Source organism: Gopherus evgoodei, chromosome 2 (genome assembly GCF_007399415.2).
Source record: "Gopherus evgoodei ecotype Sinaloan lineage chromosome 2, rGopEvg1_v1.p, whole genome shotgun sequence".
NCBI lineage: Eukaryota > Metazoa > Chordata > Testudines > Testudinidae > Gopherus > Gopherus evgoodei.
Window position 1 is genome coordinate 268046403 of NC_044323.1, and position 19157 is coordinate 268065559.

At 38.7% G+C, this 19157-nt stretch overlaps 1 protein-coding gene across 5 annotated transcripts in view; it reads right to left on the reverse strand.

Annotated features, from left to right (window-relative positions):
* The window catches only part of CSMD3 (CUB and Sushi multiple domains 3), a 1232975-nt gene that overhangs the window by 336512 nt on the left and 877306 nt on the right, over nt 1–19157 (reverse strand). For all 5 annotated transcript variants that reach the window (XM_030553724.1, XM_030553722.1, XM_030553725.1 and 2 more), the window contains one exon: nt 9064–9255. In XM_030553724.1, the coding sequence (XP_030409584.1) occupies nt 9064–9255 (192 nt within the window). The remainder of the gene's footprint in view (nt 1–9063; nt 9256–19157) is intronic.

The following is a 19157-nucleotide window of genomic DNA, read 5'->3' on the forward strand; positions in this document are numbered from 1 at the left end:
TAAAAAGGGAAATAAAAACAACCCAGGAAACTACAGACCAGTTAGTTTAACTTCTGTGCCAGGGAAGATAATGTTGCAGGTAATCAAAGAAATCATCTGCAAACACTTGGAAGGTGGTAAGGTGATAGGGAATAGCCAGCATGGATTTGTAAAGAACAAATCATGTCAAACTAATCTGATAGCGTTCTTTGATAGGATAACGAGCCTTGTGGATAAGGGAGAAGCGGTGGATGTGATATATCTAGACTTCAGAAAGGCATTTGATACAGTCTCGCATGATATTCTTATAGATAAACTAGGAAAGTACAATTTAGATGGGGCTACTATAAGGTGGGTGCATAACTGGCTGGATAACCGTACTCAGAGAGTAGTTGTTAATGGCTCCCAATCCTGCTGGAAAGGTATAACAAGTGGGGTTATGCAGGGGTCTGTTTTGGGACCGGTTCTGTTCAATATCTTCATCAACGATTTAGATGTTGACATAGAAAGTACGCTTATTAAGTTTGCGGACGATACCAAACTGGGAGGGATTGCAACTGCTTTGGAGGACAGGGTCAAAATTCAAAATGATCTGGACAAATTGGAGAAATGGTCTGAGGTAAACAGGGTGAAGTTCAATAAAGATAAATGCAAAGTGCTCCACCTAGGAAGGAACAATCAGTTTCACACATACAGAATGAGAAGAGACTGTCTAGGAAGGAGTATGGCAGAAAGAGATCTAGGGGTCATAGTAGACCACAAGCTTAATATGAGTCAACAGTGTGATACTGTTGCATAAAAAGCAAACATGATTCTGGGATGCATTAACAGGTGTGTTGTAAACAAGACACGAGAAGTCATTCTTCCGCTTTACTCTGCGCTGGTTAGGCCTCAACTGGAGTATTGTGTCCAGTTCTGGGCACCGCATTTCAAGAAAGATGTGGAGAAATTGGAGAGGGTCCAGAGAAGAGCAACAAGAATGGTTAAAGGTCTTGAGAACATGACCTATGAAGGAAGGCTGAAGGAATTGGGTTTGTTTAGTTTGGAAAAGAGAAGACTGAGAGGGGACATGATAGCAGTTTTCAGGTATCTAAAAGGGTGTCATCAGGAGGAGGGAGAAAACTTGTTCACCTTAGCCTCCAATGATAGAACAAGAAGCAATGGGCTTAAACTGCAGCAAGGGAGATTTAGGTTGAACATTAGGGAAAAGTTCCTAACTGTCAGGGTAGTTAAACACTGGAATAGATTGCCTAGGGAAGTTGTGGAATCTCCATCTCTGGAGATATTTAAGAGTAGGTTAGATAAATGTCTATTAGGGATGGTCTAGACAGTATTTGGTCCTGCCATGAGGGCAGGGGACTGGACCTCTCGAGGTCCCTTCCAGTCCTAGAGTCTATGAGTCTATGAGTCTATTATTGAGACTGTACCGAGCCCTCCTTGCTTCTTCTGATGTTGCTGCTGCTTCGGCCTTTGCTGCTGCCTTGGGGACTGGTAAGAATCCCTCTGTGAAACTTTCCCTACTTTTATTTTATTATTTTAGCTGCTGGCTCTGTTTCCCCAGCACACAGACTCAAGCTAAGCCTTGGTCTGTGTCTTAGAACCTCTCTTTAACTCCACGGCGCTTTGCCACTAAAAATAAGTTTGTGCCACTGCTAAGTTCTGCTCCTGTGGGCTTTGCCTCGGGGCTCCCTGCTTTCAGCTGTATCCATTGCTGAAGCCACCATCCCTTGGCTTCCTTGGGAGCTGGATCCTGGGCACATACCACTCTGCCCTCTGTGACTTCCCCATAGCATAAGGTGCACCATAGGTTTTGTTTTTTTAGTTTAATAAGTCATAGTTTGTTAAGATTGTAGAGCTTGTAAGTTCACCTGCCTTGTTATAGTTTACTGTTTTGTTGCTCCGTATAGTTGCTTGTTATAGTTTTGCTTAGAATTGTGATATTTGTTGTTTTGCCTAGTGGTTGGTTAAGATAGATAAGGTTTTTGCTACTTAAATTCGTCTTCCCGCTGTCCCGATCTCTCCCGGGTCTGTTTTTCCCCCGCTCAAATCTCCCCCTCTGTGTACTTCTCCATGTCTATAGATAAGGTTTTTGCTACTTAGATTCATCTTCCCGCCATCCCGATCTCTCCCTGAACTTTCCTGTGTCTGTTTTTCCCCCGCTCCAATCTCCCCCTCTGTGTGCTTCTCCGTGTCTCCCTGTTATAACCCTTTGCTGCTTTTTCCCCTGCATCTGCACTCCCTCCGAACTTCCCAACTCCTTGCTGCTTCCCCCCCCGCGTCTGCATCACCCTCCGAATTTCCCAAATCCCTTGCTGCTTCTCCCCCTGTGAAACTTCCCAAACCCTTTGCCCCCTTTTTTCCCCTTTGTTTTTGGTGTCCGCTTGTTGCTGAAACCTCTCTCTAGCCCTTCATTACACTTCTCTGCTGCCCCTCCTCTACCGAAGATCACCATCACGCTGCTCCATTGTCCTTACCCTGTAGGGCTTCAGAGTCTCTCGCTGCTTCCAGCCGTGCTCTCCTCTCATCAGTTGCCACTAATCATTCACTCCCCTCCCCCCTCCTGTTCCTTGACCCAGCCTTCAGGTACACTCTTGCAGATTATCTGCTATCCTAGCCTAACAAATTAAGTCATTACTTTTCTTTTATACCGTTACATTGCATAATTTCACTTATCACCCATATTGTATTATTGCACTGTGATTCACATTTTACTTGTAATTATAACACCCCATTGGTTGCTTCCACTTTTCTGATATACTTTGTATTTGCATTGATACCATTGTGTTACATTGTGTATAAGGCCACTAACCACTTAGTGCATTCTATCTAAGATTGTTGACCGTTTTATATAGAAGCTACCATTTTATTTTGCATTTCTTTTGATACACTTATTGACTGTACTGTATCCCATCGTGCTGAACCCCACTTACTGCACCCCACTGTTAGAACTCCCTACGCTGTTCAGTAAGAAGAACCCCCCCCATCATTGTCTATTGTAAACACCCTATACACCCCAGCCCATCGTATTTTTTTGTTAAATTCCCACCACTTCCTTTTTCCTTTAATAAAGAAATTAATTGGCACCCCACCTGTGTGGTAATTGCTCCCCAAGATCCCATATACCTGCAGACAGGGACACTATGAGATAGAACTATCTCCATATATATTAAACATTTATAGCCATATACACTATTGCATTTATTTTTATCTAGCTGGTCCCTTGCTTTATTATTTTCTTGTTTGTAGTCTCTTTCTCAGTAAACACTCAGATCTGTTTAATTTATATTATTTAGCAGTGACTGTATCTGTTTTGGTGGGTAGGCACTCCATAGAGACAATCCCTTTCATCTACCAGTTGCCAAGAAGACTTGCTATTTCTGTGTGGCAGGCTCTCCAGAGCCCAAGATGAAGACATACATACTTGGTGTAAAAGTAATCTTTAATCTTCAGTTTTGTAAATCATCTCCTAGGCAAAACACACTACAGGAGCAGTAATTTCCTCACCTTGCAATAGGCTCTAAAATCATTTGAAGATTTTCTCTCTCTTTGTTCCCTTCCTTATTCATGCAGGAAGTTAAATCTCAGGCATTTCAGAATCAAGCAACCACCTGCTTCATTATGGAAAATGCTGCTCAGAATTATGTGACCTTTTTGTTTAGAACCATCTTTAACCCATAATTGAGCTGAAAGGACATACCCTGCACCCAGAATTAAGCCACATCTTCCACATCTCAAAATTCAGTATAATATCACTCAAGCACACCACCTCCACACTGGTGCAATTTAGTGCTGAATAATCTAGGAAGAAGGACATTTGCATTCACTTTTCTACAATGCCTTAATGGGAACTACTAGTAGGCTATCCCAGTAAAGCCTCAGTAGCCATTGTTAATACTACTATATAGATCTGGTGGTGGGTAGAGAAAAGATGTGAACAGTGCAACTAATACCCTACCAAGTAATTTATAGGACTATCTAAGATTTTTTTTTTAATGTCCACCAGCTCCAAAAGGTCAGCCTAGAACCCATTAAATCTTTGTGGTAGTACAGGATGTGCTATCTCACCGCCTTCAACCTTTCCTTTTATTTGATTTTTTAATGTATTACATGCTGACAAGAACAATCAAATGTAGTTCCAATAGGGGAATTTTTGTTTGATGTTTTTGTTTTTGTTTTTAATCTGGGATAATCATTGCTGACAGATCTTCACAAAGAACAAAGCTGTTTGAAGTTTGGCCATCCTAGAACAATTTGAAAGAATTAATTAAATATTGATAAGAACATTGCAACATTTCTGTTCTTATTAATGCCAATTTGGCTATAAAAGACAAAACTATCTAGTTTCATGAAGATCTGATTTTTAAGATCAGTTTGGTTTTTCCTTGGGTTAATTTTCTTTATTTTGAAAATGAACTGTACAATTCCAGCAGCATGAACCATTTTATGATTACAATTCTAAAAAGACTGAAGACGTCACTTACTTTTAAATAGATTTAAATAAAACTAGTTAACCTCTCCCTGTAAATTGTTCTCTAGGCCACAGATCACTAACATGATTAAAAAAATAAAAGCTGTAAAGGATCTGTTACAGGGTATTTTCATTTGGTGTTTTACTTTTTTGTAGTTGTATTTATTATGATATAGGCATAGGTGAAAGTAAGCTAATATGGTGTACTAGCAAGAGCCGGTACGCCATGCCGGACTGAACCAGCTTCTCTGGCAGTGATTTAAAGGGCCCAGGGCTCCAGTCGCTGCAGTGAGCCCCAGGCCCTTTAAAGCGCCGTCTGAGCCCCTCTGTCAGAGCTCCAGCAGCGGTGATTTAAAGGGCTTGGAGCTCTGTGGCGGCCAAAGTCCTGGGCTCTTTAATTTGTCCCTGAGCCCCGGGGCTCTCAGTTGCCTCTGTAGCTGGTATCTCTGGGGTGATTTAAAGGCCCTGGGGCTGCCAGCCACCACCTCTTCTGGTTGGGGCCACGCCCCCGCTCAGGACTCAGGCGTACCGGTAAGTCCTTCAAGCTGGATATAGGCAGGGTTTCATTTATGCTAGAATTCTGTGAAAGTTTGCAATGAAATCCACCCTTTGCACAGCCCATTCTGGAGAACTGTGTTTCCTATTCAAACCTTCCATTGAAAAAGAGAATTCTAGCTTTATTTTTTTGAAAATAGAACCTTGAAAATGTGAACTAAATGTAAAATTATGCAGTTCTGCCTTCTTGAATCTGCAGAAGGTCTGAAATATTTGAGAAGTGAGTTATGCCTCATTCATTTGAATAAGTTGTGAAGTCTGAAACCTAAAGTTGACATTTTTCCTGGCAGCCATATAAGATATTCTATAGCTCTAGAAACAGCAACCTATTTGTTGTCAGATGTTTGGCTGCTTGTGTTCCCTTTGTATGCTTTCCCAGCTCTGCACAGGTTGCTAGCACAGCAGATCCCAAGTGAACTGCCCAACGACCACAAGATCAGTTAAGCTATGAAGACATCCAGCCAGGTTTATTGTCGACAAAGCATAGTCCGAGCTCCCCGAATCAATGTCTACAGTTACGCTAGTGCGTGTATGTCTATGACAATGGACGTACTCAGTGAATGGTGGGACTTTTCATCCCTCCTAGGCTAGCCACAGACACTCTCTCTGAGACTCTTTTTTATACACTGATACAAACAAGCTACTTCTTCCCCTCTCACATAGTTAGTTACTGCCCCCTGCTGTGGGTTGTTACCACCTCATTACCTTTTACATGCTGGTTTGATCAAAATATCTCTATCCATTGTACTGTCATCCTGGCCTTATCTTTGAGAGAGGTCAGCATGGTCCTGTTATATTTTGTGAGGGGATGTTTTTACCATACTTGGTATCAGGGTGTTCTGGTACCATCCTTCTGAAATGTGTTTGCATGAGTGTCCTGTGCTTAGCCTTTCTTAGGAACGTGCATGTTTTTGCAAAACCAGCCCTGTTCTTGCCAGTTTCTGGGAGCTTGCAAACAGGTAGAGTCTGACTTCTGCTAACTTTGCTTCTTTGCTTTATATCAGCAAAGCTTGACCGCTACTTTAGTTCAGGCCTTAGGCCTCACACTGGGTTTCTGGTACAAGGTCTTATGTCTCAGACTATCTTTCTACTGTACTATTAAATGTATTTATTTCATAATCCCAAACTTCCTGCACTCCCCAAAACATGCCCCAAAGCCCTATCTATCCCTTCTAATGTAGTCATCTGCTGTTAATACAAAAATCTGTCACATTGAATGACAAGGCCTTTTGTACTGATTGCATTTTTCTATTTCATATTTAATAAAAAACACTATCTAAAAGAAAAATTGTCACAGTATTTCTAGTTTGCCACATCATATGCCACAAAACCCAGGAAACTTCCCATGCCATTTCAGTCCAATTTATCCAAGAATAGCACACAGCCACAGGTAGAACATATCTGGAAGGCAGTGCTAACTTATAAATACTATTATTTTCTATCCATGTACTTTAATGTTCACTTGTTAATGCTCCCATTAATTAGGGAACTTAAATCATCATGGAAAAGCAGTTGCCAAATATGCACTCTGTAGTTTTTATTGTTGTTTTTGTTTGGGGCAGAAGCAAGTCAAGGGAAGGAAAGGAAACAGCATAATGCAATGCTGCTTTTTTCCAATGCTTATTTTACATTAACTTCAGCAATTACATGCTCAAGACCTGTTGGAATTACAGGAGCACTCAAAACATCCAAACCAACCAAATTTAATTTTCAGAAATTTAAAGAGTCCAAATGAGTGTGTCAAATTAGCTCGTGGTAATTTTCTGGTGCTGTTGATATGCAGGTCTCTCTTACCACTCTGCTACAGAGTAGAACAAGAGGGTGGACACCAAAGGTAGTGTCAATACACAGTCTCAATAATAGCAACACACTGTAGGAGTTTTGAACATTAATATTAGGAGGAAAAAGGAGAGGACTTTTGGGGAATAAATAAATTTCTTCCTCCCTCCAAAAAAAAAAAAAAAAAGCTGGAGCATGCAATCAAGAGTTAGCCCTGCCCCTCATTTCCCCATCAAAGTGGTCATATGTATGGCAAATTGTCAGCCCTCACTAAACAATAAATTATGATGAAGTTAAGCCTGGAAAATATTACTGCCTAGGACAACTCTGATGTCTGTGTATGGGCATAACATAGCCTAAATAGTACTGTCCTATCTAGAAAGAACTACAAGGAAAATAATAATGCAGTTCAGTGATTTGGAGTGCTTCTGACTAAAAAAGTAACATTAGAAACGCTTATGGACACCAAGATAAGATCTGGATACTGTGCTTCAGTCTTTCAGTAATAAATGCTTGTAATAATGCATAGTCAACAGAAGTCAACATTCAAATGTTTAAAGCCTGATTTTCAAAACTGTAATTCATCCTAATATGCATAAATGGTTAATGTGATTGTGTGTCCAAATTAGGTGATTGTGTCCACAAGTGTGGAAACTGAACACAGATATTAGGCAAGCAATTGCACTTACCCAGTTTAGAAAATCAGAGCATATATATTTATATCTACACCAAGAGAGGGAGGAAAAAGAGAAAGACTACATGGTGGTATGTAGTAGTATAAAGCTTTTTATTATTAGTAGTATTATGATTACTACCATTGGTTTATAATTGGCTCAATAATCATAATGTGAAAAACTATGAAAACGTTATGCAAGTAATCTCAAATTAATGCCAATAAATACCTTTATACCACATCATATCACCACACACTCTGCATATGCCACTACAAGACATATTTTTTCAGACCTCAGATCAAATTTTGTAGCAATTTTATAAACTTCTTCCAATTTTTCAAATTTTTGAGTGTGAATACCAGAACGGCATACAAAATTCTAGTAACAATCTCACTAATTTCATATACAGACATAGTACGAACTCTGTATTTGACATCCCTCTGCTTATACATCCAAGATCACATCTCTACCCTTTTAGCTACGGTATCACACTTAGAGCTCATGGTTATCTACCATGAGCCATACATCCTTTTCAGTGTCAGTGCATTTCAGGATAAAATCTACCATCATTTAAGTGTGATCTACATTTTTCGCTCCTAGATGTAGGACCTTCTATTTGGCTGCACTGAAGTGCATACTGTTCACATGAGTACATTTTAACAAGAGATCCAGGTTGATCTGTGTAACTGACTTGTGCTCATCATTATTTACTACTTCATCATGGTTTGTATCTTCTGCAAATTTTAGCAGTAGCAATTTTATATTTACTTCCAGATCATTGATATGAATATTGAATAACATTGGGCCAAGAACAGATCCCAGCAGGATCCCACTAGAAACACCCTATTGCATGATGATTCTCTAGTGTAATTAACTGATGTATCATCAAAAAAGTAATCAGTTTTTAATTTATTTAATATTGGTTACACTGATTCCGTATAGTGCTCTTAAAAAAATCAGAATGGTGTGTGTGGTTGAGTGAAATGCCTTACAGAAGTATAAGCAGATTATATCCTTAATCAAACTTCTGTTCTCATCGATATCAAGCGATATCAAGTTTGTTTGACATATTTTCTGTAAACCGTGCTGATCAGCATTAATTGCGTTACCATCATTTACTTCTTTACTGAGTGTGTTCCAGGTCAGTCTTTCCATGATTTTTCCCCAGATCAATATCAGGCTAACCGGCCTATAGTTACCCAAGTCATCCCATTTATCCCTTTAAAAGATTGGCACATTAGCTTTAATCCTAGTCCCCTGGAACTTTCCAAATGTTTTGTTTCAAGTAAAAACTATTGGTGTCTTTGCCATCTTTCCTCATTCTTCCTCTGTCAGAGGCCATCTAACTCTAGATTATATGACCTGTGAAGAAGAATGTGAGAAAAGGATGTTTGAGAGCCACCAGGCTGATAACTGAAGAAAGAGCATGATAACTTCCCATCACATCTTTTACAAAGTGATTTGTCAGATGCACAGTACTCTTTAGAGCTAGTTCCATAAATTTTTGAAGGAGGACCAATATAAGCAGGGTTATAGTACTGTTTGACTAACTGTGGTATGGTCTCACAATTAGAAAAACATTTCCATTTTCTCTTGTTTTCTGCATACCTATACAGACTGGTGGGCTGGGCTGCCAGAAGTACCGATTTTCTACCTGAATGCAGGTTATTCTCTCATCTCCTTGAAGTTCATATCCAGGGTCACACTGAAAAATAACAGTGTCTCCAGGTTCTCTTCCATCCCCATTTCGAGTTCCATTCATAGGAACACCAGGATCACGGCAGGCGGTGGCTACAGAGCCTAACAAAGACAAAAGAAATGTCAGCTTTTAATCTACATTAATTATACTGTATTTTTTTCATCTGTTTTCATTTTTTCATTTTTATCTGTTAAGTTATTCTTCCATAGTCTTTGTGCTTTTGAGAAATTAACCAAAAATCTATCAGCCAGTTAAAATGTTTCTTTGATACAATTATTTGTTTTATTTGCCATTTCTTTTAATTACTGAATGTCACATATTTTATATATATATATATTCTGTTTAGCATTTCAATACTTTATACTGCAATCATAGATCTGCTAGCAGACTTTATAATCTGAGCTACTAAACGAAGGGACATTTTGGAGAATGAGAAGGAGAAAGCTGGGTCAAGAAGAGCAAGTTGCATAATTCACTTACGCTCCACTACATCTCCATATTTTCTGAATACTTTTTTTTCTTAAATGTATCCATTGTTTAATGTTTTGTAACAAACCTTGAAATTACTTTTAAGGCACACACATGCACACATTATGCAACCACATTCTGCTGCACTTTTGTAGCTGTTGATGTACTGGCCTATTAAAAATATGAATGCACTTATTCAGATAGAACTTGCAATCAAAGTACCAGTAAGCAGAACTGAGCTCATGTAACATGTCTAATTCACCATTTCCACACACTATTACTCTGATTGCACGTGCAATCACAGTAATTGCTAGAGCAAATGTGAACACAGATTGATGAATATGTTCTCCTAAACTTTATGTATTATATACTATAGCCAAAATATTCAGTTTTTCATCTAAAATACACTCTGCCTACTTAAATGCCACCTACTATGCATCTGTATATATAATAGTAATGTTTTTATATCCTGCCCTTAACAATTGAGTAGAAAGACTGTGCATTGTTGGACAATTGCTGCATTCCATCCTAATGGTGCCTGAAGTGATTCTTGCATACAGTTTAGGACCTGGTGGGAGAAAGTTGCTATTATAAAACGTAAGGTTATAGTACTGACATATATTATTGTTTTTATATATTTTTTCCACATCTGGGTATGTATTTGCATCTTTAAGGTTAGGAAAAAAAAGGATCTATCGCCTCAAAATTATAAACCTCACTTCTTTATGTGACCTCCAGCAACATGTTGATACAGCATGCATGCATGCTCTTCCCACCCCAAGACATTTGTCACCACTGGTATCACTGTGACCTTCTTTAGAGGTTTCTAGAGAGGATGGATGAAACTCCTCTCCTTTGGGATTCTTTTCTTTTTATTCTTTCTGATACTAATTTCTTTTTATCTCCCAACTCTGACTTTTCAACTACGGAGGATCTCTGGAGATGAAGGCAGAGACTGCCTCAGTATTGCTGAACTGTATGCACCTGATTCTCTTCCCAGCCACTACATCCCATCACTGGATCATGGCAAAAGGCTAACACAATCCATCCCAGAGGTCCCAAAGTGGTCGTGCAGCTCCACACACACCCAGCACAGGCCACTGTATGTCAGGCACAAGTTAACCCTAAAACAGTTAACCTTATTTGATAGCTCATCTTGCAGCTTCAGAGAGTTAGTTGCCAACTGTCATGTCTGTTATCCTCACTGTATATTGGCATCTTTAACTTACTTTTGGTTCTTCCTTCTCAACTATTGTGACAAAGTTCCTCCTCTACCTTGGTGGGTCCTGCACTTATTGGCATATTTGCTCAGCTCAGCAATCTTCCCCTCTGGTGGAACCCACAGTCTGGGTCAGCTCCTCCTGTGTCTGATCAGGAGTTGAGAGGTTTGGGGGGAACCCAGGCCCACCCTCTACTCCGGGTTCCAGCCCAGGGCCCTGTGGATTGCAGCTGTCTATAGTGCCTCCTGTAACAGCCGCATGACAGCTACAGCTCCCTGGGCTACTTCCCCATGGCCTCCTCCAAACACCTTCTTTATCCTCACCATAGGACCTTCCTCCTGATGTCTGATAATGCTTGCTCACATGCACTCACTCACTCACTCACAGCTCCTTGCACCTCATACCCCAAACTCACTGAGTGATTGGGAGGCTTTTAACTAGTTCCAGCCAGCCCTTGATTGGCTTCAGGTGGCCCAATCAATGTAGCTATCTCCACTGCCTTCTAGAAAGATCTTAATTGGCCCCAGGTGTCTTGATTAACCTGGAGCAACTGCCATTTTTTTTACCATGGAACTAGGGATTTGGTTAGCCTGGGGCTAACATACCTGTTCCTTACTACTTTACTGTAGCCATCTGGCCTTGCCCCATCACACTATGTGAATTCACACCATTGATAAAGGAATAAGAATTTGCTGGACAAGGAACTTTTTTTTTCTTTTTTAAATCAAAGAGTTGGGACACTAAAGATGGCAGCTTCTCTGTCTATAAGTAATGTGACTGCTATTGAACTTGGATTTCTGGATTTGAGAATTTACACTTCTAAAGTTCAGATCTCATATATGATCTCATATAGGAGCTTTGACAATTTGCAAAGATCTATGTAAGTTTATCTGACAAACTGAACGGTTAGCTACTAATTTAGAATATACAGTTTCACATAAAACAGTCACTCTCACTTCCATTTTAAAAATACTCTCACTTCCCACATAGATGATGTCATAAACAGATAGCTAAGGGTTAATGTCTCTTTCACCTGAAGCACCTGACCAGAGGACCAATCAGGAAACAGGATTTTTTTTCAACTCTGGGTGGAGGGAAGTTTGTGTCTGAGTCTTTGTCTGTCTGCCTGCTTTTCTCTCAGCTATGAGGAGTGATTTCTATTTCCTGCTCTCTAATCTTCTGTTTCCAAGTTGTGAGTACAGAGATCATGTATTTACATGTCTATAGTTGCTGGAGTGCTTTGATTTGTATTCTTTTTGAATAAGGCTGTTTATTCAATATTCTTTTAAGCAATTGACCCTGTATTTGTCACCTTAATGCAGAGAGACTATTTGTATGTATTTTTCTTTCTTTCTTATATAAAGCTTTCTTTTTAAGACCTGTTGAAGTTTTCTTTACTGGGAAACTTCTGGGAAATTGAGTCTGTACTCACCAGGGAATTGGTGGGAGGAAAGTCAGAGGGAGATCTGTGTGTGTTGGATTGGTTCGCCTGACTCTGCATACCCTCTGGGTGAGGGAGGGAAAGAGAGATTAACTCGGTAATTCTGTTCTCCAGGACTGGGAACGGAGAGGGGGGAGTCACTCTGTTTAGATTCACAGAGCTTGTGTTTGTGTATCTCTCCAGGAGCACCTGGAGGGGAGAAGGGAAAAAGGATTATTTCCCTTTGTTGTGAGACTCAAGGGATTTGGGTCTTGGGGTCCCCAGGGAAGGTTTTCCAGGGGGACCAGAGTGCCCCAAAACACTCTAATTTTTTGGGTGGTGGCAGCAGTACCAACTCCAAGCTGGTAACTAAGCTTGGAGGGTTTCATGCTAACCCCCATATTTTGGACGCTAAGGTCCAAATCTGGGACTAAAGTTATGACAGATGAACAAGAAAAAAAATCACATATCAGGTACTTAAGACTTATTGGTGTTCTTGAAAGGATAGATTCATCTGATTTTCCTTTGTTTTATGAGAATAGCAAAATGAGTTCTTACATTTGTCTAATGTGGAAAATTCTACTTGCCAGTGCTTTTATTTAAGAGACTTATTTAAAAATGGGTTGGGAGGGAGAATCTCAACTGCATCTGTATGGGTAATTTACGCACCCCTCTCATTCTATAACATTTTTTTTTAAAGCAAATTTCAAATGAATTCTTGTTCCACACCATCAAACTCAGTATTTATCCAAACTGCACACCTCCTTTATTTAAAAAAGATGGAAAAGCTTTCATCAAGAGACACTGTAAAAAAACTGGGTCAGATCTATTATTTCATATCCTACTTAGCTTTCTGTAGAGCTTGATAGATTTCTGCTTATTTTTAAGTCTATAGAAGAGCAACTCAGAAAAAAGGAGTGGACACTGAACTGGTCTCACTTCAAGAATCAGATATAGAGTCCAAGACTAATATATATTAGTATTTTGTAGTTTAAATTTTGAAGAAAAAATAATTTACTATAAATATTGATATAATCTACTTTTTTCTTTTTGCATTGCTGCATATGTTGGAATGCAATTTCTGTACTTTAACAAGCAAAGACTCTAGTCTTATCACAAGAAGAGCTGTCCCTTTGAGGTTTTTTTGTTTGTTTTTACTAAAAGCAGTCTGCAAACCTATACATTACTAGAAGAGTTTGATAATTAAGATAGCTTGTCAAACAATATCTTGTAAGTTTTATTCCTTATTTGTCAGTAATAATAGCTTTTCAAGGATACAGTTACATAATAGTAGATAGCTGATAGATTTGTGGGGCAAAGGGTGTATGGGTATTGCCCAGGTTTGCCCACACAGAGATCTGACATGCTTCTGATGCTTTTGAGTTTCTTACTTGTATCTGTATTAATAATATATATTTAGGTTTGGGAGATATCATCAGTTCTACTATTTTTTTCCATTTAAAAGCATAGGGAATCTTTCTCAAACCAGTGGGCTCTTTTAAGATTACACTACTGTACACAGAAACAACATGTGAAGAGAACTAATAAGAATATTTCTATTAAAAGTAAAAGAGAATGTTAATGTTTTTCCCCTTATTTTTTAGCCTGCATTATTTGCAACACTGATTTGAAAAAGTAGTCTTATATGTTGTTCTATATATGAAGTAATGTATTCTTAAAATACACTCAGATGGAATGCAATCTCTACTGGTATATACAAATCTTTTGAATTTAAACTGCCATTTGTAATCTTGTAACGTATTATTTTTACTTTCTCCCAGATTCCACTGTATGCTGTAAGAATAACTGAGGGTTAAAACCTAGCTACCAAAAATATTATCCTTGTGAATTTTTCTTTTTAAAAGATCCTGTGTTTGTTCTACCCAGTGATATTAATAGTTCTCTTATTGTATTTCTGATACTCATAGTTTCTTTGTCTGTAGACATATCAATATCAACTTTCATCATTAAACTATTAAAATTCAATAAATATAATTTTCAGTATAGTAAGAGATGGTTTGTAACTAGTCATTTCTCTCATGTGTTTGATTTGAAGGGGAAAAGGAAGTGGTCAGATGCCTAGTAAAATAAAATACCCAGAATAAGAATTCTCGAACACAGAAACATGCTTTACCTAGGGCCAGATGCAAAAAAACCCCACAAAAAAACAAAATCAGAATACAAAAACAAAAAATAATCTAACCCTGCACATGCAAGAGACAGGAGTGGACAAATCTCTATACTATGCATCCTCATGCAATCTATGAATCACTTGAGAATATGAGGGTTATTCTGATGCCACTATTCCCACAACTTTCTCAATAACTGCCTTGTATACCTCCTAGTCTAGTTTTCCCCATCCTATATTTATTCTCTTTTCCTTTTCTGTGTCTGACACTCACTCTTCATTCATACTGTTTGTATTTTTTCTCTGACATGCATTTATTATCTTTGTAAGGTGTCTTTTTATTGGATTTTTGTCTTGCTTTCTATTCATTCTCTTTTTTGTCTCAGTTTTATGCCTTTCTTCCTTCCACCACTCTCTCATCAAGGGTCTTAAGTGTCTTCTAGCTGTATTGAAGAATCCCTTTCTATTAGATGTTCAATTCTCTCAATCATCATTCCCTATGAAAATTTGTGGAGCAAGCACAATTCTAGCAAAGATAAAGTCCTTTATACCTTTCTATCACACCTGCAATGCAGTCTTTAAAGAAGTCTTTCTGTAAAGTGAATGGAGCTGGCTACCACAGCTTATCATAGTCTTGTTGATAAACTGTAAAGCTCCTTGTGATATGCTCAATAAAAAATTGTGTACAAGGACAGTCTGCATTATATTCTAATCTTGGCAGTAATTAATTTGTTGGACCACTACTGATCACAGCTATTGAACTTTGTGGTGAAGTTATGAAACATACATATATTGCTGCAAGCATATGGGAAAAGGACTCTTATTCAATGTTCAGTTTAATAGCTATCACAGATCCACACAGCTCAATGGAAATATTAATAGAGTGAATGTGTGTAATGTTGACAGACCCTGGTTGTTGGCAGATGTGATTGAACTTGGGATCTCAGTGCATGAGCCTCAACTACACGAGCTAAAAGCCACATGCCCCTTAGCTAAGTCTATAGAGCAGACTCATTAATCTCTCTCTAAGTAGTCTCGGTGCCACTAGATGGGACATAGCACCACATCCAGGAGGTTTGTGTGTTACCTAAGCATGCACACACAGTGTGTGTGTGTGTGCGTGCATGTGTGTGTGTTCAGATGTGTGGGGTGTGCTCATGTGTGTGTTTGGTGTGTGCATGTATCTGCAGTGGGGATTCAGAAGGATCAGGCAACTTTTACACCACTGTCACCTCAGACAGGAGACACCAATGTAGATCAGGAATAATACCACTGAAGTCAATCAATGGCATTAGACCAGTTTAAATATGTAAAGAGATTGATCATTTTCAGGCCAATGACTCTAGCCCAATGGTGGACTTGAGTGAAATTTAGACCAGGGAATGAGTGATAGCCCTGATCAATGGCAACAAACAAGGAAATCTAAGTGTTTGAGGCTAGCTAGACTGGATTTGAACACAATGCTGTCTGCTAACATTCTATGCTCCGGCCATAGAAATAAAACAATTTAGAAGCTAGGAATTGTAGAAAACTAATAAAGGAAACAAAGAGATAAAAGAAAAAAACCTATGACCAGAAGAATTAAGGAAAATAAGTAGGAGTGTTTTTGTTTTTGTTTTTTTTCCATATATTAAGAACAAAAAGAATCCTAACAAAAGTACTGGTCCAGTTACTAGATGGAAATGGTAACATTTTCAATAATAATAATGCAGAAAAGGAAAAAGTGTTCAATTAATATTTCTGTTCTGAATTTGGGGAAAAGCCACACGACATACTCTTCTCATAATGATGATGATGACAACAATGACAATGATACTCTTTACATATCAGTAGTAACTTATGAGGTTGCTAAACAAGAGCTACTAAAGTTAGACATTTTTAAATGAGCACGTCAACAGAGAATTAGCATTCAAGAGTTTTAACGGAGCTGGCTGAGTAGCTTGCTAAACCATTAATGTTGATTTTCAGTAAGTCTTGTAACGCTGGGAAAATACCAAAAGAGTGGAAGTAAGCTAAAAGGGGTAAACGGAATTGTCACAGATGTTGCAACTTCATGCAATATTTTGGGGGGCCATATTACGTTAAGTGTATGAATGATTTATGTAAAACTGTGGGCCAGGGATTATGTGTAACTCTATGAAAGGGTTGCCACAGTTCCATCAAGAACTAAAACCAGTAGGGGACAGATAAGGTGAATTACATTGGTTACTTTCACAGAGATATCAATTACTGGGGATGGTTGTATATATTGACTCAAATTGTTTTTTTCCAGAAAACAACATACAAAGAAAGGGCACTTGATATAAAAAAGCTGGGTTTAAACTGACTCGGGACCTTCTTTCTAATCCAGCAAACAGACAATCCGTCCCATCTGTACAAGGGCCTCATCAAATGCAGAAGAGTTGGAAAGACATTGGCCTCCCAGAGCCCCATAAAACTGATGGGTGATGTCTGGTAAACTTTTAGCTTGACTATAGGAACTTTTATTGTTTTTTGTACCTGTTTTCACTGTAATGCTTTTATCTTGAGAATAAAGATGCTTGCTTAGAAAGAGCAACCTAGTAACTTGTAATGGTTGGCAATACACTGTTCATAGCCCTCACAGAGAGCAAAACATGGGAGCTGGCATTTAGCTAGACTGGCTTGTTGGAAAGATCATAGTGTATGACAGGAAGTTGTGCATACTTAAAATCCTGGTCAGGAGGGAGAGAGAAATGGGTCTTTGCCCAAGAGAGGTGACAGCTCGGAGCCAGAAACCTTAAGCGGGTGTCCTCTAGAGACAACAGAGGGGGAATACAGGTGCAACTACCCGGAAACTGTGACAGGAATTACCTAGGTAATTATAGGCCTTGCAGTCTGACACTGATCCCAGGCAAGAAAATGGAACAGCTGATTTGGGACAATCAACATAGGTTTATGGAAGTTAGATCCTGTCACACTAACTTGATATACATTTTTTATGAGATTACAATTTAGCTAATAGAGGTAATAGTGTTAATATAAGATTTCTGTAAGACATTTGATTAGGCCTCGCATGACATTTTGATTAAAAAAACAAGAATGATATAAAATTAACATGATTCAATTTAACATTAAATTGATTCAAAACGGACTGATTGAGAGGTCTCAAAATGTATTTGTCAATAGGGAGTCATCATCAAGTGAGTGTGTTTCTATTGAGGTCCCTCAGGGATCAGTTCTTGGCCCGACAATATTTAATATTTTTAAATCAATGACCTGGAAGAGAAAATAAAATTATCACTGATAAAGTCTGCAAACGGCACAAAGTTTGGGGAGTGTTAAATAATGAAGAGGCCAGTCATTGATGCTGAGCAATCTGGATTACTTGTTAAATTGGGCACAAGTGAACACTGTGTTTTAGTAGTATGTAAATACACATATGTAGGACACACTTACAAGGTGTGTGTGAGAGGGCTCTATACTGGGAAGCAGTGGCTCTTGGAAAATATTTGAGGGGTGCATTGAATAATCAGCTGAACATGAGCTCCCAGTGCAACACTGTGGCCAAAAGGGCTAATGAGATCCTTGGATACATAAACGGGAATCTTGAGTCGCAATAGGGAGGGTTATTCTACCTCTGAATTTGGCACTGGTGTGACCACTCCTGCAGTACTTTGTCCAGTTCTGGTATCCACAATACAAGAAAGATGTTGATAAATTGGAGAAGGTTTAGAGAAGAGCCACAAGAGTAGTTAAAGGCTTAGAAAACGTGCTTTATAGTTATAGACTCATGGAACTCAATCTATTTAGCTTAACAAGGAAAAGATTAAGGAGTCACTTGATTACAGTCTAACTACATGGGGAACTATTTCATAATGGGTTCCTCAGTTTTGCAGACAAAGGTATAACAAGGTGCAAAGGTTGGAAGTTGAAGCTAGACAAATTCAGCCTGGAAATAAAGCATTCAAAGTTTAACCATGAGGATAATTGACCATTGAAACAAGTTACCAAGAGTCATGGTGGATTCTCTATCCCTGGCAATTTTTAAATCAAGAGTGGATTTTTTTTTTTTTTTAGTTCAAAAGAAATTATTTTGGGGAAGTTCTCTGACCCATGTTCTAAGAACCTAAGACTAGCCATATTGGGTCAGACCAATGGTCCATCTAGCTCAGTATTTGTCTTCTTACAGTGGCCAGTGCCATATGCTTCAGAGGGAGTGAACAGAAGAGCGCAATTTATTGAGTAATTCTTCCTCTATTGTCCGGTCCCAGCTTCTAGTAGTCAGAAGTTTAGGGACTCAGAGCATGAGGCTGTATCCCTGATCATCTTGGCTAATAGCCATTGAAGGACCTGTGATCCTTGAATTTTTTCTTTTTTTTTAAATCCAATTATACTTTTGGCCTTCACAACAGCCCCTGACAACAAATTCCACAGGCTGACTGCATTATGTGAAGAAGTACTTCCTTATGTCTATTTTAAACCTGTTGTATACAGGAGGTCTAACCAGATGATCACAATGATCCTTTCTGGCCTTGACATTTATGAATCTATTAATCCATGAGGCATAGTATAAAATACATTTTCATGGAGTCATCTAAATAATCATGTACTGGTGTACATTCTGTAAATAAAGTTGATGTGTGACATCTTATTGCGTGACTATGTCATTCATTTCTATCTCAGAAAGGAAATTAAACCTCATGAGTAAGTTAAGGTTCCTGGCGATTCAGAAGCCATGACAATTTGTTATTTGACTGTTACTTCCAGGAGATGACAGCTCCATGTATATACAATAAAGCTATTTTT